Source organism: Anser anser, assembly GCF_964211835.1.
Source record: "Anser anser genome assembly, chromosome: 1".
NCBI lineage: Eukaryota > Metazoa > Chordata > Aves > Anseriformes > Anatidae > Anser > Anser anser.
In genome coordinates, this window is record NC_139720.1 from 156,213,898 (window position 1) to 156,238,250 (window position 24,353).

Consider the following 24,353-nt stretch of genomic DNA (forward strand, 5'->3'; position numbering starts at 1 on the left):
GTAGTATCAGTGCTTGAGATAAATAACCTGACTTAGTAGTTCTCTCACTGTATCTGTTTCGAATTCATTTTGCAGATGTATGAATACTTGAACTTTGCAAATACAAGATTAAAAATATTTAACAAAGTGGGAACTGGAGCTGTAGGTACTTTGTTGTGTTATTTCAGCTACCTCTAAACAAACTACAGTGTCAATCCACATGGTTAAGGCAGTTTTTACAGAAGTATTTGGATATAATGATCTAGGATGGCTTTTGATACACCTCATTCTGTGTCACTTCATTCAAACAACTTTCAGAGGCAAAACTAAGCTAACTCTTACAAATTTATTACGTGTAGCTTTCTGCATTTTCTTGTTATAAAGGAGGGAAACTTGTACCTTCTTTTAAAATATGTGTATGTTTTAAGCGACCGTCGAGATTGACTTGAAAAACGCTCTAGTAAAGAACTGAAGCTTATAAAGATCAACACAAATACTAACATCTTGAACTAATATAAGCACAAAAACTTCACACTGACTTTTGTTAGAAATCAGATACTCTATGTTTATTTTAGCTTCATGTTAGCTGGTAAATGGTGTATTGCTCTTGGAGTACTAAAAAACCCCTGAAACAGTTTTTGATTCTTTCAGGTCAGGCTACCAATTATATCTGATTGCTTTAAATAAAATACATACTACTATATTATCACTGGGTTGCACATTTGCAGCTGGAACAACGCTACATTTTATAAGTTATGAAATGCAATTGCATCTGAACATGATAAACATTTTTAAGTCAAGATATGTAAGTTTACTGTCATAAAAGGAATGCAGTTAAGTTTCCATTCTACACACGTGGGTGAAAAATTTGTTAAAAAGTCAAGAAACAAAAAATGCATAAAATCTGCAATAGGCAACAATATACAAAGTTTCAAATATAAAATCATGACTTGTATAGCTTGTCACTTGCATCTTTTCACAAGAGGAAATTAAAAGAACCACACATCACTGGACTTCTACACAAGCTTCTTGTGTTTCAATGTCATTTATTGAGGAGTGAATGAGATACTGTCAGACATGCCAAAGAGACTTCACATTCAAGGGCTGGAAGCTGAACAGCTTTCCTCATTGAGTCACTGTACAAGTTGTTTTTGGGCATCTGAAAGTGCGATCAATGAGGTCTTCATGCTCGATGTTTTTGTCTTCGGTTTTTCATCTTTTGATCTACTAACTTGTTGGGCAGAAGGGCGCTTTCTACCCTACAAAGACTCACACTCCAATTAATACAATTAACACTAGATGTAGAGAAATGTTTATCTGTTATAACGTACATCTACTGCTGAATACAAGGTCTTAAAGCTGTTTCTTAATTCATTATGTCTAATGAGGAAATTCAACTTGTTTCCCTTTCACCATCATATGGATGGCTAATACCGTTAGAAAAATACTCTTCAGTGCTATTGTAGGGTTTACAGGAAACTTCTTCAGTGTTGTGGGATAGAAACCGATTTAAACACCGTTCTGAAAGAATGCTTCTTCCTGCTGCCACTGCCTGTAGGTTGCAGAAGTATGGCCTACACGCACTACAGTTCTGTTTTACTCAAAAAAGAAACAAAAGAAACCTAAACAATAGGGTAAACATTTATTTGGAGTTAGTTTTCTTGCAGATGATAATTAAGGCCCTTCAAGCAGAGTTCAGGAGCTCCTGTATGGCTGCCTGTTGATCTGCATTGAGCTGTGATATGCATTCTGTCCACAGTCCTCCAGATGTCTAGGGAAAAAAGAAAGAAGTTGTGTTTATGAAGGCTGACAAGCTTCTAAAGCACACACTGAGCTTTCACATGCTTAGAGAGCTCAACGTTCACTGGGCTTATCCCTGTTATATATATGCCAAAGGACAGACCGAAATCTTCAGTTATTACACAGTTCTGCATAGGTTCATTAGAGATGCTGTGACATGCTCAATGGAGGCAAGTTGTGGTTAAGCAGCGCCAAGAGTAATTGATTTGAAACTCCTAGGAACTCCCTGCAACTACATGGGTCAATTTACAAATTGACTCCTCATTCTAGCCATTTGCTCTGCCTTGCACTCAAGTTAGAAGATCAACGTTCAGGCAATACTGAATCATTCTTAAATACGAGATTATCTTTTAGGTACTGGTGCATCAATAACGCCTTCAGAAAAACTGAGCACTGTGATTACAGCGTGACTGTGTGTGTATGTGTGTAAAATTCCGCTGCAGACGCACTGGATTACTGTTTAGAGAGAAGAACAGCAAATTGCCTCCCACAGAGAATGTATACACCATTTATCCAGGTAAACCTAAACCCACACTCTCCTTTGCCTCAGAATACCTCGTATGCGCTACCAGAGTCCTCCGCCGACAGGCTAGCTTTTAAAGTCACCAGCAGTAGGAACTGGTGCTAAGGGTACCAGAAAATCCTGAAAATTGAAAGATGTTTGCAAAACAGTACTTTTTGGATTATCAAAAGAAGCTGAAACTACTTGGCCCTTGGCTTAGAATGACAGTGACAGGAAAGAAAATATTGCATGTGATTGGCTTTAGGTCATTAGATTGTCCTTTGTAATAGCAGTGATCTTTAAGTACATTTTAAAAGATTGTTTTAATGCAAGTTTGATATATTTTCAGCTATTATAAGCGCCCTGTTCTCACACATTTAAAAAAATAAAAATGGATTCTAATTCTTCTGAATTCTGTGAAGACAAAGTCCTCAAGAATTTTTTTATTTTTAGGTTTAGTTTGTTTTAAATAAGATTAGGCATTTTATACTCTCAGTGTACTGTGGAGTACTGCAGAATTAAGTGTGCTCTTCCAGCACTTCTGAATTTTAAATTGATATTACACTGAAATATTCCTGGCATGAGAACACCTAAGCACGAGGGAAGACGTTCGCATTTAATTCCAGCTATGACTGTAATGTTACTCATGTCAGGGGCTGGCAACGGAACAGCTTACTCAGATGACTGCAGAAGAAAGTCTTTCTGCCTGCTGCTGCTTCACAGATTCTAGGAGACTGTTAGCAACTACACACCCTTCAAAATCCCTACCATGGTACAAACATTTACAGTGCTCTGCTGAAATCAAGTTATTATGTGTGGAGAGATACAAGATAGGTAACAGTAAACTACAATTCTTAAAAACAAACAAAAAACTATCACCGACAAAACGACCCATACCATGAGCTTTAAGATTTCCCCCCACCCCAGGCTGAAGGTAAATTGATCGAGTCAGAACTCATTTCCATCCTAGACATTCCTATCAAATGTGGCAAAAACAACTTTACAAAAGCAACACAAAAAAAACAATACACAATTAAACTATACACATACATACCACTGTATTGTGGAAAAATAAGCTGCTTTTGACCGTTTAAGTTAAACTTAGCAAATGTATTGGCATAGCCCAAGTTCTATACCCTGACTTTAAATACTAACAGCAAAGGATTTGTATCTGGAAGTGAGAATCTATGGCAACCACTTGGATCAGTTTCACTTGGAATTTTTGCTTCATTTCATTGTATTTTCATGCCCTCAACTCAGAGTTTCAATAAAATAGGTCACTTTGTACCAAACATACTGTATCTCACAGGCTGATACAGGATTTTGGGAAGGATTCACTTGGATGAGTCTGTTTCTAGAACTCTTGAACCTGAGTTCATGCCACAGCATGCCAGGTACAATGGACAACGACTGAATAGCCACTGCTCCAAATCCCACACGCATTTGACAGGCCATGTGCTTGTCAGGCTCACTACTTTCCGTCATTAGGTGCTGCAACTGTCAAGTCAGCCCACCTGACAGCACCTGGCTCTGGATGAGACCTGATTCGCCCTCTCACCCATGACACTGCAGAGAGGTGCCGTGTGAATACTGAGAATGACGACATCCTTATCACCCAGCACCATAAGTACTCAGTACAGCACAAACGAAGTGAACTTTGAGGTGGTTCCCCAAAGGCAGGGAAGTGTGGAACACAAGCCCATAGTTACTCTGGATTAAAGAGGCCAGCAGTAAAATTACTTGTAGTTTGCACTCATCGTCTAGCAAAGATACTAAGCCTCTGCTCTATTAGTGAATCACCACAGGATGCTGGGGACCCTTACAGGAACCATGGGGTGGATCAAATTCTGCAGTAGAGTTCACTGATACACAGATAGGCAGATCCTCTCCAGACTTCAATTTCTGACTCATAGAAGGAAATAATTAAAAAAAAAAAAACAAACAAAAACCCAAAACCTAATACTGGCTAGCATGTTAACCATCTAGCTGCATGTATCTTAAAACTATTTTTTTTTCCATTTAACAGGGACCTGAGAAATTTAGATTAAAAGACAGGCTTTATTCCTTTTCCAAGTGCAAATGTTACAAGTTTTATCAGTAACAGTTCTAGGACTGTCCAAGGATCTCCATGATCACTGGTTGAAGCATCATTCTCTAAGGAGACAAGGCTCTCAAAACTGGTCTAATGGTTTGCTTACATCCAAAAGCAGATCCTAAATGTTCCTTTTACACCTAAGAAAAAAAGTGTTTACCTGCACTTGGCGAACAACATTAGCCAACCGCTTGGTACATGGATCTTCGTGTTTAATAGCTTCATGAATTTCACCATCCGCAATTATACTGAATATTCTGGGAAGGTTAGAGTTGTTGGGACCGAGGACAACCGGGTTGTTGCTGTTATGATCAAAATAGATATTACAAATAAATCAGTGCTTAACTAAAAAAGTTTGGTAAACATTTCAAATGTAGGTTGAGTCATTTTGAAATATCTTATTCTTAAGCTGCTTGTTTACATTTAAGTTTCATTCAGCTTAGTAAGTACGCATGGCTTTGTTGCCTGCAGACAGAATGTTCCCTCTCCTGTTAATATTTAACCAGCTGATTCTTTAATCAGCCTACGCTATCAGAAAGAAGTTCTGTACTTTATGGAACTGTTGAGTTCCATGCAGATGGAACTGTAAATAATGCGACAAATACCCTGCCTAAAAGGGCCTCTTTCTTTCCCTCTCAGTGCTAGAAGTGGGAAGAGGTTGTATTACTGGTGTCAGAGAGCACCAGTGACTTCAGCTCTCTGCCAGCACTCTCACTGACAGCACAAGTAAACAGTTCTGCACCATCTTTCCCAGCCAAGTGCTGGAGTAGAGGAGTGCTGGCAACCAGGGATCTGGGTGGAAAACATGTTCCACTTCCAGCCCTGCCACCTACCGCTGCTAGAACACAGGGGCTGTGAATGCAGAAGTACGTAACAAGGCTGAGCCATCTGCACAGAGCTGGGGACAAGAGAAGTGTGCTAGTACTAGAAATCTCAATTTCTGTACTGACGTGCACACACGCCCACGTATTATTATGGTTTCTCAATACAACTGTGCTATTATCAGTATAGAGCCTTCAGTTACCACCACCCATTTTTACACAGATACGTGGTATTAACATAGCTTTCCTACAGTCTTTCCTATTTAGAGACTTACTTTCTACTTTCCCAGTGAGATATAATACTTAGCATCAGCCAATAACTAGAACATGACTACTATATAATGATTCACATGACTACTATACAATGATTCAGAAGCTGAAATTCCTGTACACAATTACCAAGTGCGACTTCCACCTGCATCAGAAGTCCCTGCCCCCCAGCCCTGACCTATGGGAGGAAGCACAAATCTAAAGAACAAGCTTCGGGACAAGATGCTTTCAACAGTAACTGAAATTACTACAAACTTCAGGGAGACACACTCTGACATGAAATTATTATTTCTCTAGTTCACACTCTTGTTTTGTCAATATTCAACATCAAAAAGGTGCAAAGCTATTTTAAAAGGTTATGAAAACAAGACTGCAAGTGCATACATGCTGTTCCTAAGTAAAAACACCTGGGCAGTGCTGAGATAGAAGCAGAGTATCAAAAGTTTGCCTGAAACTTCCTTCAGAAGTTCCCAGCTGATATCCATCATGTACATATAAAAAGCTGCCAGGATTTTTTTCAAGACATGTTAGGATGAGAACAGTGACTGTTTATAGAACAGTAATAACACACTGGAAGGCTCAGTTACAACTTTGTAAATTATCTTCTCTAAAGCATTCGTAGGTTAATCTGACAGCTTCTCAGTTTTAGAAAATGAATGCAAACAACCTGCAAACAAGCTTGTTTTGTGCTTAACATCAGGAGTTCACCTTACCTCTCAATTAAGTCACACAGATAATTGAAAGTATGAACAGCTTCTTCTTTATCTTCATGAAGTGGAAGCCATGATAACCAGTGTGGCAGAACTTCTTCAACATTTACACAGTCTGGCTTGAATTTCATTATCTTTCCTACAGCTGAAATGCAGTTCTCTGTTGCATTGACATTCTCTTTGGTTTTGGCATCTGGTGACTGAATGACTCTCACCAGCAAAGGAAGCGCTTCTAATTGTTAAACAAAAGAATAAAATTTAATGCACAAATGCACCATCAAGTTATATTTCACCAACAAAGTCTACATGAGATAACTGCGTATATTACACAAGGTCTATGAACTAGGTTGTGGTGTTTTCTCTTGTCACCCAAGCAGAAAAATCCAGCCATCCCAATGCTCCACTACCACCCTGTTACTCCAGTCATGCCAATGTCCCACTGCTTTTAGGTTCTTCCCTGCTCAATACTGCGTAAAAGACATAGATAGAGCTATGCAAAGAAACACAAGGGAACAGCTACTGCAAAAGTTTGGGTTTGCTTTACAAAAAAACTTCAGTCTCTCGGTTGTACTCACACAACCTACAAGACATTGTAATTTATAGTTAAAAAATAGATTAAACAGACGTTTGTTATCTAACAGCTTTTATAAACACAGATGATGAAAAGCACTAGAACAGTGACATTCACTTTAATTTCGACTGCAGTACATGTCCAAAGTGCCTGCCTGCTGTGCACCTATCGCATGTGCATACACACACAAATATATGTATGGACATACGTATATCACGCCCCTGATGATGGTGTCCCCCCATCACCCCAAAAAAAGGTGCGCTAGGAAAAACCCAAAACTAATCTCATCTGGTGAATCCACCTGGCATGGTTTAAATCACAAAAATCAAACTTCATGGAAAAATACCCATTTTATTGCAAGGTTAAAAATTATTTTACTTAAAATAGTCATGTGGGTAACCACATACATACTTCTAATGAGCATTCATGTCACATTTTTGGTTACTTCTGTCCATACAGCCTTCAGAAGCACCCTAAAAGCAGGAAGAACTGTCCCTGTGATGTTCTGCTAAAAATACAATCCTAAACCTGTAAAATTCTATACCAGCACAGAAAACAGGTTGTGGAATTGTGCAGAAGGCACACTTCAAAATAACTCCAATTACTGAAGAGTGAGATCTCACACTACTTGATTTTCATCAGTAAGCTTTGCAGTCAAGTAATACACTGTGACACTTGGGTATACTGCCCTTACTGAATTTGATTTTTGAAGAATTCAGCAGCTCTGAAAAAAAAAAACTCTAAGCTACAAGAGGATACTTTTACAGGGTTGGTTATTACAGAACCACAGGAACATTGGTCAGTAGAACCACGAGCCTGTGTATTGAATGCAGGATAATGAGACTTCTCTGTAAAGCAGAGCTTGTTTCACAGAAGTCTGCAATGTCCAGACAAACTAAGTCTGCATTTTACGCCTCAGGCTATCACGACTACCGGAGCTAAATCTCATCTGTTTCCTCATACTCCTTAGTAGCAATGGATGACTGTGTCATCCATATGCGTCCTTGCAGCCATAGGATTAGTAAGGCACCCAAATCAGCGTTATCTTCTCCCTACAATTTAGGAGACGTTTTTTTCCTGTCTACAAAACAGATCTATTCTCTCACACAGACTTTGCAGTAGATAATTCAAAAAAAACAAGTCGAACCAAACGATCCCCCAAAATATCCCACCATCTTTTAACTATAAAAGAACATCTTCTATAATAATTTTTGTAACGACTGTCATCTTACTCCACCAAAAGACTTGAGGCCACTAATATGATTTAGGAAGAAACACACGTTTGATTAATATGGTATTCACACAAAGTAGCTGATTATATCCTTCTACCAACATAAGAATCACAGAATGGCCAGGGTTGGAAGGGACCTCTGAAGATCATCTATTCCAAGCCCCCTGCCAAGCAGGATCACCTCGAGCACATTGCACAGGGTGGCATCCAGGGTGTTTTGAGTATCTCCAGAGAAGGAGACTCCAGAACCTCTCTGGGCAACCTGTGCCAGTGCTCTGTCACCCTCACAGTAAAGAAGCGCCCTCTCATATTCAGTTGGAACTTCCCGTGCTTCAGTTTGTGCCCGTTGCCTCTCATCCTGCCACTGGGCACAACTGAAAAGAGACCAGCCCCATCCTCTCAACAACCCCTCCCCACCCCAGATATTTATACACATTAATGAGGTTTCCCCCCAGCCTTCTCTTTTCCAGGCTAAACAGGCCCAGGTCTCTCAGTCTGTCCTCCTACAACAGGTACCTTAATCCTTTCATCATCTTCGCAGCCCTCCTCTGGACTCGCTCCAGTAGCTCCATGTCCCCCTTGTACTGGGGAGCCCAGAACAGGACACAGTACTCCAGGTGCGGCCTCACCAGGGCTGAGTAGAGGGGGAGGATCACCTCCCTTGACCTGCTGCCAACACTCTTCCAATTGCAGCCCAGGATACCGTTGGCCTTCTTGGCCACAAGGGCACATTGCTGACTCGTGGTCAGCCTGCTGTCCACCAGGACTCCCAGGTCCCTCTCTGCAGAGCTGCCCTCCAGCAGGTCAGCCCCCAGCCTGTACTGGTGCTTGGGGTTATTCCTCCCGAGGTGCAGGACCCTGCACTCGCCCTTGTTGAACTTCATGAGGTTAGAAGCAAGAAATAGGAGCAGTGTTGACAGTCCCATAAATTGTAACCTTGTAAACTTATTTTCCCCCTTAGCTACTTGATTTGTTGTAGTTTTTCCCCCTTTAATCTTACTTTTTTATTCTTTACTAACTCTATTTTTAATTCGTAGTTTCACCATGAAGTAGCTCCCGTGCCATTTACAAGTTCTAGAGATTCCTATCTTTTTCATCTGAGTGCCAGAAATATCCAAATTGAAATCTGCTTTTCCTGAACGGTCTCAACTTTTTAACACACTGCTACAAAGTTGCAACAAAGCAATATGCTAGCACCATATATTAATCAGTAAAGAAATTAAGTTATAAATAAGAGCTCACAAACACGATGTTTTCAGAGAAGACAGTAAAACCTATGGGGTAGACAGCTTCTCATGCCATGGATTTAGTTTGTTTCTAATCACAGCTGATCTTCATCTATTAAAATAAATCACAAAGTTCTTTTATGTATAGTTGTATCTAAAATGCTTTTGAGATGCCTGCTAATAAGCTGTATGCTGTAAAATAAAAAGGTTATTTTATCTAAATATCCAACTAAAGGCGACAGCAGGTGTCTGGGCTTAGTCAAGGATTGTTTGCCCAAATATGAAGAAGATTTAAAGTTGGCCAAGGTAAAGTCTAATGAATGACAAAATGAGACTTCAACAGCTGAAAAAACACCACCAAAAAAACACCACCAAAACTCCAAAATCAGAACAGTCCTGACCTCAGTTTATACTCCTCTAGTACTGGGACAAGACAAAAAGTTTATGGAAGAGTTTTCAAAAAAGTCTTTTAGGAAGCATTTCTGCGGACAATTTAAAAAGACATGTACAAGAAAGGTATTTCTTAAGAAATGAGCATCTGCACAGACTATATTTTTAAAAATCTATGTAAATCAAATGTGCTAAGCAGAAAACAGAAATGCTATTAAGTGCATCATCAACCGACAGAATTCAGGTACTTCAATAATAATCAGTCTACCACAGAGCTCATACTGGCAGGTTTTCATTGCCAAAGAGCTAAGACCTCATTAACCAAAGGTGAGCAGTACTTTATTTTGGGGTGGTGGTATGTGTAGGGTTGTGGGGAGAGTGTTGCGCCCAGGATCACACATTCGAATCATTTTATCAAGTGAACACACATACCTGTGCAAAAAGGACGATAGCTGTCCCCACCAAATTGTGCCATAACTCCAACACCGTAGGCAGCTGCTTGCCTAACCTCCGGGCTGTTATCACATATTGACTGTAACATCGGCCTCAGGAAGTATTCAGCGTACTTGAACGAAGAGGGGCTGCAGTGCTCCACGATGTCGTCAAAAATGCACAGCCCCCACTGCCTATCCGGCCATGGCCTCTGCGGACACTGCAGCAAAAACAGGTAATATTGAAGCCACCTTAAAACAGGTAGTTTTGTACAGTCAATGATTGTATCAACAAAACAATCACAGTGTTATAGTAACAGTGGTCTAGCATTTTTGTTAAATTCTTCCTGGATTAAAATTAATTCTACAAGCACATCAATTTCTATAGTGATAGTTGCAGCAGTATCGTTAACCTAATAAAATCCAGGTGAATATCTGAGCTAATTAAAAGAATAATGGTTTTGGCTAAATCCTTTACCTGTATTTCATGCTCCATTACCTATTCCATTCTCAATTTTTCCCAATAGTCTGCCATGCTTTTTTTTTGGCTGCCTTCTTAAAATCCCTTTTAGCGAGTATACACTCTCTAGTAGACACTCCCAGGAAAATTAAATTTCTAAAAATAGTCATGTCAGAGATCCTAGATCTTGCAACACAGAAATTATAATTATCATAGCAGGGCATTTTTTTAAAAAAAGCATGGTGTGACTTCATATTAGACCTGGACTAAACCTTGAAATGCCTCTATTTTGTAAAACAACTGCTACATTCTATCTACCAAGTTCTCTGAGATGTCAGCACGGAATACCTACTGCGCATTCAGGAGAAAAACAAACAACAAAAAAAAGACAGTAAAAAGGAAAATTAGGTACTTACAATTAAGTTGACAATTAGTGGAAGTAGCCTTTCAAACCACGGCAGCACCTTCTCTTTATAACTGCTGAATATTGAGTGCAAAATGTCGGATACTTTAGTCAAAATATAAACGTCACTGTCATCCTGATAGGAAAAGGATACAACTCAGATTGAGACCAGTAATCTTTAAAATACCAGAAAATCACATGAAACCCTAAGGTCTCTAAACTAATAGAAGAAAGCTGTTTAATGATTTGGTTTTGTAAAGAGTCTTTTTGAGTCCAATATTTTGAACTCTTGCTTCAAGGTTAAAGTCTGCTGCTATTTAACTTAAGAGCGTCCCATCATCTAGGACTCGTAGGTTTGTCTTAGGGATGGAAAAGTTTTAAGACAAATGCTTCAGTGGATTCCCTTTACAGAAAACAGAAGGCCCTTTTCCTCTTCTGGAGCTTACATATACTGTAAAAGCTTTTATTGAAAAGTAAACAGATAACTGCCTTTGTGCTAGAACGTGGCAAAAATACGAAGAGTATTAATCTTCTCCTCTTATCCTTTAACTTCATTTTTCACCTTGCCTAATTAACAAATCAAACCAGTGAAGTAAACATTCGTTGCACAGATTCAGCTATTAACTCACGTCATATCTGCAAGTGAGGACTACAACCTTAGACATGCTTGTGCTGGGAAAACCATTTGACTTTGTTCTGCTGTACTCTGCATGGTTCCCTTAATCAGTTTATCCTTTCACAGGCAGGGAAAACAGAACACAGGTAGTTTCTGGTCCCTAGTGAGAAACTAATAACTATTTCTCATGCAACAGGCAGCCTGCCACAACATGATATTTAAACCCTCACTGTTTAGTCAACTTCTGCATTGCCAAGGCATAATTTAAGCAGTAACTCTGGAACACATGCACAAATGAAAATAGAGAGAAAGAACTGCTGCAGCTCAGCACATCACAAGGTCCATCTGGCCTGGTATGGATTTAAAACAAATTATTTACTTATTTATTTTACTAATAGCCAATAATAGATGCGTATGGATAGAGTTATGTTTGCATAATGTATGCCTCCTCCTACCCCACATCAAATCAAAAAAATAGCTACTGCCTAAGCCAGGGCTGTATCTGGATATTTGATTGACATTACTGTTTCAGTATCTTTCTTTCTTGACTTCTGTCATTGCCTTTATGTACCCCTTAATATTTCTGCTGCCTTGAGGTAAGTGCTTACATACACATATTCTGGGACTGAAGATGTATAACCAAATGTTGCTCATTACTACGTGTTAATTCTGTCCATATGGCAAGTGACATTCTGGTCCTACGCCTCCTTTCACAAAGCAACACAGACAAGTCCTCCTTGCAGTCTTCAAAAAACAACAGCAAATACGAATTAAAACATTTTTAAAAATGCCTTGCAACTCTGTTGCAGAGTATGGATACAGCTTCTCTTGAAATGGTTCTGTTTGCTAGCATTTTCTCTCCTTATCACTATAGAGTGACAGTTAAGAAGAAAGACTAAACACTACAAATAAGAAAGGGAGAAAAAAAATCAGGAAAGGCTTTTGATTCAAGACTTGAACTGTGGGCTTTTTGTTGTTTTTGATCCCAAGCAGTATGCAGTTGCCAGAATTCTATCCTTTTAAATGCAAGCCTAAAGTTCCCAAAGGAAAACGGCACAAGAAATGCATTATTTAAGAACGTATTTACACACAGGTACCTGATTTGTTAGGATATATTCTGGAGTCTGCAAACAGTGTAAATTCAGGTAGTCAAGCTGCACAATCTAATTATGCATCATGTGGCAAAAATCTTTCTTAAATTTACTGAGTATCCTCTATGTCTCATTATACACAGCAGTAACTTATTCTTTATTTAATCATCATTAGTATGGAGAGATTAACAGAATTATTGTATCTTTTCTAGAGTCACTTCTACTTCAAACTAAAGGCGGCTCGGTATCTTAGAGGATAAGTAGTTATTTTGGTATTTTCTCCTAAGAAAACAATACGCCAGCTGTTCATTCTGTTGTCCTTCTGTGATACTATTTTAAGGCTATCCCTTTTTCAGACAGGCTCCTGATCTCATGTGTCAGAGGTCTACGTATCAGAGGTATGGCTCAAAGATTAAGAGCCACCTAGGTAATAAGGCACAAAGGAAAGTAAGTCAGCAAGGGTGGGCCTTGGATTATCACAAAAGCATCTGACAGACTACTTAAGAAAAAGTTATGAGAAGAATTGCTTGAGAGGATGAAGTGAAAAGCTAGATCCTGAAATTCTTCTTTCAGTATACTGGACAAGGAAACCTTTGGTGTTTTCCAACTCACATGCACAGCATGACCCATTTCTGGAAGGAATATGACAACAGTGCATTCTCCCAGGAAGAAATAATTCTGAGAGGATGCACTATACTTTAACTGAGTTGCATGTCATATCTGTGTAATGCATTTCCATCCTGGTACTTTATGAGGGGAAAAACTACCCAAAACAACTTACTTCATCTTGTAATGACTCTTCAACTTGTTCATCGTAGTCTTCATCTTGTCTTTTCACTAAATTAAAAAGAAAAGTTAAACAATTAGATTGCTACATATGCTTAAGAAGCTTGTGAAAGGAAAAACAGATTCAGAAACAAATTTAGAAAATGGGAAACACTATCTGAAGATGCCACAGGAATTTTCTGTCTTTATGAAACTTCAAAGAGCTTTCACAGAAAAACAAATACAGTGACACACCTCAGACCAGTAACATGTAGAAGAACATGAAACATGGTCACAAGGACAAAAAAGTATAGAAATAAGACTCCACTGTTGCTTTAAAATTGCAAAGTCTTCAGATGAAAAGACAGAAGTGACAACTCCACAGACACAAGTGCCATCTTCAGGTAATCTGTCCATCAAGTTTTGATTAATCTACTACAGTATTACTTCAAATTACACTATCTTCATCCTCCCAGAGCTTACAAATGTAATTCAGTGGATTTTGCTGTTTCAAAGTCCAACTGACTTGTATAAATACGCAAGTTAAAGAAATCCCAACTAAGCATTTTTGTGTTCAGAAATGATTGGAAGTTCTAGTTTAAAGAACACCTACTATGATTCTACATTAACAGAAATTTATGCTGACCTACCCTGTCTTAATTCTTGATTTTTAAAGTGCTCTTCTAGTTTTCCTTTTAATATTCCTCCAAGTTCTTCAAAGTGTTCGTTGTTAAGGCATCCATCTCCCATTACCTCAATGCACTAGTGAAAGAAAATGATCAGTTTTTCAGATTTAAGGTACCTGAGCAGTCTCAATGAAATCTAAAACATGCAGAGAATATTAATGCACACTAAGTGATTATTAGCAGAAATAACACTAATAGAGCTGTCATGCTGTGATCAATTCTCAAATTAATCAAATAAGACACAGTATCACTGCACATTTCACCTACATTGTTCAAGTGGTTTGTGATTAAAATAAACAAGCCTGGTATTTCTGGTATTTATTTTAGGTTAATACTTATTTATCCCCCCTCTTTCCTCCCTGCCCAAACATTCAAAATACCAATGTAGAGCTAGAAAAATCAGAGCAAAAATGTAGACGCAGCCTTGCATTTCTTCCAGGCAGAAACACACACTTTCTTACCTTAAAAAGCTATCAACAGTACTGCCACATAATTTGTAAGAAAAAGAAAGTTACCTTTGCAAAAGAATGCATTATTTCTGAGAGAACATCTGAATCTGGTTCTGTCCCAATCGCTTTGATGAGTGCATCACACATGAAGTGCCACATCTGTGTGAGGTACTCTGGCCCGCGAACTCTAGCACATTCAAGGAGGAGGGGCATCGACTCTGCTGCTGCCACTCGAACACGTTTTATCATTAAGGAAATAAAACAATCAAGGCCAACATAAAGCCTTAGAATGCAAGCACCACTCACTATAATGACATTAATTTCCTACTTGAAATTGATTTTTTATTACACTCTAATGCATTTAATTTCTTAATTACATACATATTAAGATTAGAAAAAAATTAAACTATTTGCTATTTAGACGTTGTTTCAAGCCCATTTCAAACAGGAAAGCTATTCAAGTTGCCTCAGTTTGTTGACACAAAGAACACTTTCTGTACTGTTTGCTTTTAATGTTACAGATAAGCTTACTTAAAAGAAACTAGGGGGGAAAGCTAGGATTTGTTTCCTAAAGGCATATGTAAACCAACATTCCCTCCCCCAAATCTGCTATAAAGCAACAGAATATTCTAACACTAACACGTTCAATTAATTTAGGAAATATCAACCAAGACTGATTCTTCCAAACTATGTTTCCATTTTCACAGTCGAATTTATTAATAGGATATCATCGTGGAAATAGAACTTCAGTAAGGGAACCATCAGCTTTACAACTTGTTCTGTGTACTCCACAAACCCTTCCTTTAGCTCTTTTGCATAGCAAACCTGAAACAAAATATTGAGGCGTCACCGTTAATGGAAAATACCTTTACTAACATTTTTAAATTACAGAATGGGGAGAAAGATAGTTAAACGATTGGAATTTTTTAACATGCAGCAATTTACTTACCCCCTCAACTGTGGCAGTTTAAGAAACCCTGATAGCAACATCATTTCTCACTCTTAAAGCATGCTTTTTTAATAAAAACAATTCAGAAACATCAGTATTTGCAAAAAAAGTACAATTCTTTAACATCTTCAATTCTGTCAAAGTTTTGCTAACACTTGATATTCATCTTAAAAACTTAAGCTCTAAAAATATCTTTAATCAAGTAAACAGGATAATTAACGCCTGAAATCCAAACTCAACACTATCACCAAAAGAAAAAAACTTTAATTCGATACCATAAAGAAAATTTGTTATAGATTTTGTTTTCAAGACTTGATTGTCCAGGAATACACAGATCACCAAGATCGCCCCGTATTACTCACCAGCATCTGGCATGCAGTTGCTTTTTCTTCAAGGCCTGCAGTTTTAATTCCAAAACTCTGCTGATCTCCTAGGTTTACAAATTCCCAACCATCATCATCACTCATATTCTCCATATCTTGTGCTGTTATTAAAAAAAGCAATTAAAATCTTAAAATGATATGACATTACATTCAGTGTTTTTCAAGTAAAACATTAGCTTAAAACTTACTGTCTAAGAGAGCTACTTCAGGTTTAATGGATGCAGTCTTCATTAAAGGTCCCATGACAACAGGAAGGTACTGCTGAAATTCCTTTCCAAGGATTTTACACATCCTGGCCCATGCTGAGATCATGTAAGAAATCTGTAAGAAAGAATACAGTCAGAATTTTCATGTCCCACTTTTTATTTTAACGCATATTTAAAAGGATATCATAAAAGAAGAACATTATACAACAGGATTTTTTTTTTGAGAAAGTTGGCAGTGCATAAAATGCGTTTCAAAGAGAAGACTAAGAAAAACAAATTCAATATGCAAGCCATGTAAAAATTAAACTTCAAAAGAACTCTCCCCCAAGACTATATTCATAACAACGCATTGACAGTATCTCTTATCAAAGATGCTATACATGTTAAAATATGGCAGTGTAAAATGTACTTGTAAGGCAATCATGACTGTCATCAAAAGAATTTCTCTCTGAAATGAATAATTTCCTGAATTTAAATGATACTGCTGAACCTCATTCCTGAAAATAGCAAACAGAGCACAGGACTGTAACACTGTGGTTTAAGTGGATTTCTTTTTAGCAGTTGCACAAGCCAAAATAGTTCTTCGCTCATGCCAAACAAAGTAGTAACTAACAGACAAGGAATGATTGCTCACACGATGAAGTCTCTTCATGAAATACAGTTCCTGGAAGTCTGACCTCCTATACACACTTCTGTGAAAGATTCTAAGGACCTCTCAGGGCAGTGACTCTTAAGTTTCCTAAGAGATGTGCTGACCAGTTAGCCTGAAGCTGTAACTACTTTTTTCCCCCCTTTAAGGAATATCACATTACAAAGAACACTTTAAATATTAACCACAAGATATGCACTATAAAAAAGGCAATTTTAACATACCTGTGGATCATCATCTTCCAGATCACTGAAGTCTGTCTGTGTCTTCAGCAACAACTGCATTACATCCGATGCATCTTGCATAAACTAGATGTGGGAAAAAGCAGTGTTGAAGGCAAATTAAAAGGGCACTTGTCTGAATCTTAACACCAAACAATTTGACTGTTTATGTCCAACACGCTATCAAGACAAGCCAAATCTTGAAATAGACTGAAATGAAGATACAAGTAAAAACACTTTTTCTGGAAGCATCACCAAGTGATTCTAGTCTTAAGCTTCGCTGTATTGGCACTTTTACAGACACGCATTTTCACCAGTATATCAACAAGAAAAAAACCCTGCCAAATACATAAAGCATCATGACAAATTACTACTACCGGTTCTATAACAAGCACATTCAAACTTTTCCAGGACTCTGCCTGTAAATACAAATAAAAAATCCTTATGCTAAGCTTCCTTTTAACTATATAGATTTTAGCCACTATTATGACCCCGCTTAAATGAGATGCACCAGTATGCCTCTTAAAACAAAAAGAAAACACACATTTTCAACATTGTCCAATAAAACAAGAATAACTTAAGTTGATGTATTTTGTAAGATTCACTTCTGAATTTGTGAATCTGAACAGAAAGACAGTTACCAGAGAATAGAACAGGAATGCAAACATGGAAATCAGCAACAACATAACTACGTTTAACAAGTAATCATGTCAATTTAAAGTGAACATCACAAAAAACTTGGCTGTTTTAAAATACGTTTAGACAATAGATAAGATCTTACCTTTTCTTTACCAACAGCAAGACCAATTAGGCTGATGCATTCAATGGTTTTTCCTCGTAAAAGTCTTAGCTCCTTCTGAACAGCATTCTCAACAATGTGTTTTAAAGAAGTCATAAATAAGTCATAGTAGGGAACAAACTTCTCCTCTGCTGTATCTGCAACTGATGCAATTGAAGTCACAACTTGCTCCAAAACTAGCTTAGTGCCTTTCTGTATCAACTTGAAGAGAAGAATAAAGTGTTATATTTCATTAAAATATGTGCTTTAAAAAGCATGCAGAACCTAAAAACATGCTCTTATACATCTCATTCTTGTTAGCTTATAACACCAGCAGATCTAACTACTGGTTTACATCAGATGTCATAGTTCAGCTATTCTACATATGCTACCAATTACGTTTGTTCAGTGTATTATACCTCTTGTAATTTTATCACCATAGTGGAATGAAGATGTTTCACTAGATTATCCAAATACGGAATAAGCAGTGACTTGGGACAGTCTTCAGTGAAGTTTATGAGTGCTGCAGCTGCATGGGCTTGAACACGCTGGTTGCCTTGATCCTCCATGGTTTGCAGAAGAGCTGCTATCACCTGAAACAGAAATGTTTATTTTCAGGAAAACAAGTTTCTGGATGGGACAAAATTTTTCTTTTTTTTTTTGGTAGTGTTCTACTACTTGCCTTCTCATGAAATTTCTTTTGAAAGCCAGGTGCAAAGTCAGTTGCCATTTGTCCAATAGCATTGCAAGCAGCGTATCTCACTCTTGGATGCTGAAAAAGTAATACCCTCAAATGGTTAAGTAGTAGTCATAAGAGCAGAAATGAAAATGTTTTGAAATAAATAAGTATTAGACTCACAGGATCCTGAAGGAACAGCAAAACGAAATTAACTATCTCATTTAAAATTCCCTCCATCTGTTGGTGGCAACCTTCTCCAATGGCCGAGAGCGCCATCAAGCCAGCGTGCCTGTATTTCCAGTCAGCTACAGAAGATTGAAAAAATATTTATTATTCATTTTGGAAACTACAGAACACCTCAAAGACTAATTAAAAAAGTGATGTGGGGAAGAATAGGTGAGAGAAGGGAAATTAATGCATCAAATTTATTTGTTAAATACTTTTTGCTTTTCCTTATCCATACTTTCAGTGATGCACAAAAATCTGTGTATCTAATCCAGGCCAAATCTATACCAAAAAAGGAATTCTAAACTGGAGATAGAAGTGTGTACATAGTACTAATAACTGGGAACTGAGTTTTAATTAAATGAGCTAATCAGGGAAGCTTTTTTTTCCCCCCGTGTCAGAACAGCCTATTAACATTAGAAGAGTCACACTAATCTGGTCACAGAATAAAACTTCCCTTGCTGAAAAACCATTCTGAACAGATTTGATAAATTTCTACACTCTGCAGGTGATACCTTGAATAGTCCTATAGTCTGTTTCCTACAGGACAAGTCCTTTTCAGGCTGGGTTTTACATTAAATTACAGAAGTACCCAGAATGATCATCATCTTTGCATTATCTTCTATTTTACAGGCTCAAATCATAGGTCAATTGAAAGTGCATGCAATAAACACATTTATTTTGAACAACTGCCTCAGCAAGCATTACAGGTCTTTGTAAGAGAAAAAGAAGCATGCAAAGAAATTGATAAGAACACTGTTTAACCACCTCATGAAACAAATATGAAAATTGGTATAAGTAAACAGAGCTTGTCTATCGCAGACTTTTGTATTTTGATGCATGAAATTCCAGGGAGTAGGGCGCAGAAACACATTCTTATCTACAGACTGTAATGTATTCGAAGTTCACTAAAATGCAACACTTCTGAGAAACAAAAATTTTGAGCTACAGAACAACAGGTGGCAGTTTAGGCACACTTAAGGTATTGTGGGGCACTGTACACTGATTGAGAGAGAATACCCTAAAATAAGAAAAGAATTTACAGACTGAGGTTAAGAATCTGTATTGTTTTGGTTTTGACATCTGTTCAGGATCCAGAAAAAAGTTTTAATGCACTGAACGTAAGTTTAACAAATCCCAGTCTAATGAAAAGTAAAAAAAAATTCCAAGTTCACAGCATTTATAGCTTCTGCTGCTGAAATTAGAAGTGTATAAAATATATTGCTTAAATAAACAGGAACATTTGAGAGGTATCGAAGTTCCTGAAAAGGCTAGGATTGTAAAAACTTGCAGTTACTTACGATTCTGAAGCATCTGCATAATATGTTCTTTAATCATAGGTAAAACGAGCTTTCCTCCAAGGCCACATGCCATCCTGTCCAGTGCACTCTCACCAGCAACTGCATTGCTAAATAACAGTTACAAAAACATCAAAAGGTTTGACACCTACAGCAAGATGAACAGTACAACAAGGCAGAGAAGTGCATTTTCTTGCAGTTCTACTCTCAAACTTTTGCCATCTGATTATCCATGAGCCTCCATAAGTAAATAAAGCATACCCAAATCTAAAGGCACATATAACGGATGCCTCAGTCACAAAATATTTATCCTCCACTTAACATTTACTATTTTTAGCCCACTGAACAAGTCTATTACCAGAGAAATGTGGACTTTACTAGCGCTGAATTTTGCAATATTGCACATACCTAAGAATCTATAGCTTATATTTACAATGAATTAAAAAATACTGGCCGGTATCTTTTTGTGTAAATCATCAGAACAAACACAAACCAGTTCAGACTTGCTACAAATCAAGCGAACGAGCAGAATTCAAGCTTTAGCATGCAAAAGAACTTCCCAGCAAGGCTGCAGTATCAGTACTATAGCACCACATCCCCTGGCCAATGACTCAGGCAGAAAACATCCAGTCCAGGTGAGGAATTTCTGACTTGCAGCAAGTTCCAGAACTGAGAACAGCCAAACATTACCCATGTAAAGTGACTTGTTCCACCCAGTTGAATTAATCCCTATGGAAAAGCGAATAAAGCTTCCAGGACACAGCTAACTACTGTTACAGTCTGGGTATGACTAGCACTGTAATAACTCCAGGTTATTACAATACCTTCTGGACACCCCTGCTGATGGAAAAACTGAACAATGGTTCAAAAAAGGATGAATCTCCCTCTTCTTTCAAATATCATCCATCAGGGTCAGAAACACAGAGGTCTTTAAACTGTTATGCTTGAATCCCCAAGTCTCATTACAAACCATAAGCAGTCTAGAAATTCACATGCTGTGAACAAAGCTGTTTGCACAAAGATACTGACAAAACTGTATGTTTTTATTCAGATTAGTCGTGTTCAAACAGAAGCATCACCAGCCAGACAACAGAGCATGGGCATACAGTTTTAGATTGGAGCAAACTCACCGAAGTTATTGGCTACGTTCATCTGAAATGATGTCAAGTTCTTTCATTTAACCATTAATTTATAATATTCAATATGAGGAAATAGTGTTATCTTATAAAAATGACCACACACTTCCCTGCAAAATTTGCAAAGCTTTTGCCAGGGAACGAGGAAGTTGGATTTGCGTCTTCCTTCTTTAGAATTTCACTGCTCTATGAAGTCAGAGCAACAAAAAAACCTGGAAATGCTAAAATATTCCCTGATGCTTTGGCGTAGGCTGACTCACATCCCCCTTAGTCAGATCTGAACACACCCTAAGTAGGCTACGGCCTGGTGATCATCAGCCAGTTTCTTGGACGGCACAGGAATTCCAGCCGTCTTACATAGCTAGAAAGACTCGAGCACAAGAAGAGGTTAGCATGTACATCATGCTCATTGACAGCTCTCTACAAAGATGAACTTGAGTGGTGGGAAATGCATAGTAACATGAGTGAACATGTTGAAAAAATAAACTAAGAACACGATCACCACCACAGAGCTGATTTCCAGTGTTTTGCACCAAAGCCTTGAATTCTCCCATTACTTTGAGGGCTAGAGGAGCTAAGTTTCTCCTTCAGGCTAAATTTGTTGAGCCCAACTTGTTTTCCGGATCTTTGCTCACTACTTGTTAAGAGAAGGAATTTCACACTGGAATCCATAGCTTGTGTTGAGAAGACCTAAGTTACTCTGCTGACAGTAAAAAGAAATTGGCATGCCTCAAGGGGATGATTCAGAGCACTTAAACTGCCTAAGGCAGGCCATCTGAATAAACTTCCACACCCTAAGAGATTTGACAAGGTTTTGAGCTTTATTTTCTAGTATTCTATTTCCCCTTAAAATTGAATGGAATAAAGATTCGAATACTTGACAAACCCAAATGCAGTGATCTGACAGTTCTACCTGTATGGCAAAACTTGCAAAGTTGAAGAAATGAAACAAATTAAAAGGGTCATAGGGGAGGAGGTGGGGGAGGGCAGTTTACTTTCAGTTCCATAGCCCAGAGGAAAGAAAAAAAAAATTCAAGTTAAGCATAAGATTAGAAAAGCTTTCCTATAAATTCCTTTGTATTGGTTTTGCAAGCATCTTGACATGCCTGGAATCTTGTAGAAGTTGCTATTCAGTTCAGTAGTAAATCAACATCTTTTCTAGTGCCCATCTTCTTATGAAGATTTCCAATTAGATTGTTTATTTATGAGAGAGAGTAAAGATCTGGATGACAGCAGTAGGTATTTCCAGAATAAGATATAAAATTACTATACATAAACCGTCCCAGTTTGGAAAGCCGTTTCAGAGAAGGACAAGTTGTATAATTGATAAAATTGAGGCTCTAGTAAGAACATGTCAATAAAAGTTATTTTCCCCTCACTACTCCTCCTTTAGGGTTTTCTCCTCATTTGTGCACATGATAAAATTTTAGTGTTCTCTGTCACAAACTGTTTAGAAACACTAATTACATTTGAGCTTTGAAGGAAACATCAGATGTTGCAAAAAGCATCTAGCCTGATAAAGGAACATCAGTGTCATTACAAAGGCATGGAGATAACTATCTCACTGTACATATTTCTGCTTTCTCCTGCTTCATTCTTCCTGTATTTGGACAAGGGCAGATGTAAGAGGATGCTGTAGACATACCACTGTCATTCTAGGGAAAAGTTGGAGCAAGCTACAAAGCATGCAGGAATGAACAAGTTAGAAATAGGGGACATTTTTAGCAGATCTTTCTTACCTAAGACAAGAGATAAGCTACTGTTAGCCATGACAAGATTTAAAACAGCAAAAACCATTTTTTGAGCTAGACAGAATCCAGGATGGAATTCCACTAAGCAATCTAGTGTCCTTTCAAACTAAGGCACCTTTTTATCACTACCGTTTCAAGATCTAGAAAATTATGTACAGATTGGTTGTGGGTGATTAAAAAGGCTGGTATCCTTCAGCTTTGGTTCCAGCACATTTCAGGATAAGCCCCAATTTAAAGGGTTCAGAGCAGTGAATTCCGAACTGAGTAACTAACATCAATGACAGAAACAACAGAAATCTGAAAAGTTAAAGCACTGCAAAACAGGAAGCAAGACAACATGCAACTTGTAGATGTAAATCATGGCAATAAGAAAATATTGAAATAATTTATTTACTTGCTAAACAGTACCTAAATAATCTACACAAACTGTTCTTGAAACCAGGTGCGGTTATTCCAAATCTGTTACATTCATTTTCTGTTCAAGTTATCAGTTCGTATTACTTTAAACTTTTACTCCCCCCAGTGTCTGAACAGTCTTACATTCTGCTCATGACTCGGGGAACACAATTAGAAGAGTTGATTAAGAAAAAGCAATGCACTGCAGTCATTTGCAACCTGTACTTAAAAGCTATGCAACTTTGACAGCACATTGAAACAACTAGTTTCACAATTACCTGTCAAAATCATCATCTTCAAGCTCATCTGCATTTGCCCAATCTTCATCTTCTTCTAAGTCAACCATCATTGCTAACATTTGAGGAACTGAAAAAATAAGTTTAAACTCAGGTTATTTTCTTAAAATATGTTCTCAAAAAAGCCTAAATTCTAAGTCCTCTCCTTTCAGAAATCATTACAGAAAAAGACCTCCTCTTCTAGTAGCAGATAGACTAGTCTACACATCAAATTGCATCAGCAGAAAGTTCATAATAAGTTTTCAGAACATTCAAATCCAGAAGAATTAAAAGGAAGTTTTCAATCTTTTAAAAAATTATTTAATGAACTCTATCAAGTCTCTAGTATGACACCCATGTGTCAGAATTATATATAGGTACTAGTCACTGAATGTAATTCCCTCAAGAAAAATGTATTATAGCCCAGAAGTTGCAGACAGATGCTCATCAGGTGCACGTGAAAATGATGTACTGTCACATGTCTGAAGGATGGAAGTCAACCATAATCTGCCACCATTGCTACGAAGTTTCAAAAATTTGCATCACAGTGTTAATTACTGCTTACAAGTAAGGCTGAGAACACACTGTCACCCAAAGTTGTTTGGCTATCATATCTAGACACTGCAAAAGCTTGCTAGTTGTTTAGTCTTGATGTTTAATACGAATATGGTTGCTGGTAAATATAGCTTTACATAGACTTTATTTTTAGAATGCACAACCCTACATTAAAGTTTCAACACTGACCCAGCAGGTCCTCAAAATTTAACTACTGCCAGTATATAGATTATTTGTTTATAATGAAGTTAAGGATTAGACAACTGAGCTTGGTTTACTGCCAGAGCATGTCACGACTTTCCATTTCCTGGAGACTGAGGAAAAACTATGGCCAAAGCTAGGCACTTTCTCTAGAAATT

The 24,353-nt window shown here is 37.8% G+C and overlaps 1 protein-coding gene across 1 annotated transcript in view; it reads right to left on the reverse strand.

The window, feature by feature from the left end:
- Positions 1 to 1,008: 1,008 nt before the first annotated feature.
- The window catches only part of IPO5 (importin 5), a 40,654-nt gene continuing 17,309 nt past the window's right edge, over positions 1,009 to 24,353 (reverse strand). Inside the window, exons 9-26 of the mRNA XM_083849354.1 lie at positions 23,443 to 23,530; positions 19,885 to 19,991; positions 18,539 to 18,663; positions 18,362 to 18,451; positions 18,099 to 18,272; positions 17,683 to 17,901; positions 16,905 to 16,988; positions 16,014 to 16,146; positions 15,805 to 15,926; positions 15,222 to 15,318; positions 14,560 to 14,732; positions 14,009 to 14,120; positions 13,375 to 13,430; positions 10,900 to 11,022; positions 10,025 to 10,244; positions 6,178 to 6,406; positions 4,534 to 4,675; positions 1,009 to 1,750 (exon numbers count right to left, since the gene is read on the reverse strand). Of these exons, the coding sequence (XP_083705480.1) occupies positions 1,664 to 1,750; positions 4,534 to 4,675; positions 6,178 to 6,406; positions 10,025 to 10,244; positions 10,900 to 11,022; positions 13,375 to 13,430; positions 14,009 to 14,120; positions 14,560 to 14,732; positions 15,222 to 15,318; positions 15,805 to 15,926; positions 16,014 to 16,146; positions 16,905 to 16,988; positions 17,683 to 17,901; positions 18,099 to 18,272; positions 18,362 to 18,451; positions 18,539 to 18,663; positions 19,885 to 19,991; positions 23,443 to 23,530 (2,381 nt within the window). The 3' untranslated portion in view covers positions 1,009 to 1,663. The remainder of the gene's footprint in view (positions 1,751 to 4,533; positions 4,676 to 6,177; positions 6,407 to 10,024; positions 10,245 to 10,899; positions 11,023 to 13,374; positions 13,431 to 14,008; positions 14,121 to 14,559; positions 14,733 to 15,221; positions 15,319 to 15,804; positions 15,927 to 16,013; positions 16,147 to 16,904; positions 16,989 to 17,682; positions 17,902 to 18,098; positions 18,273 to 18,361; positions 18,452 to 18,538; positions 18,664 to 19,884; positions 19,992 to 23,442; positions 23,531 to 24,353) is intronic.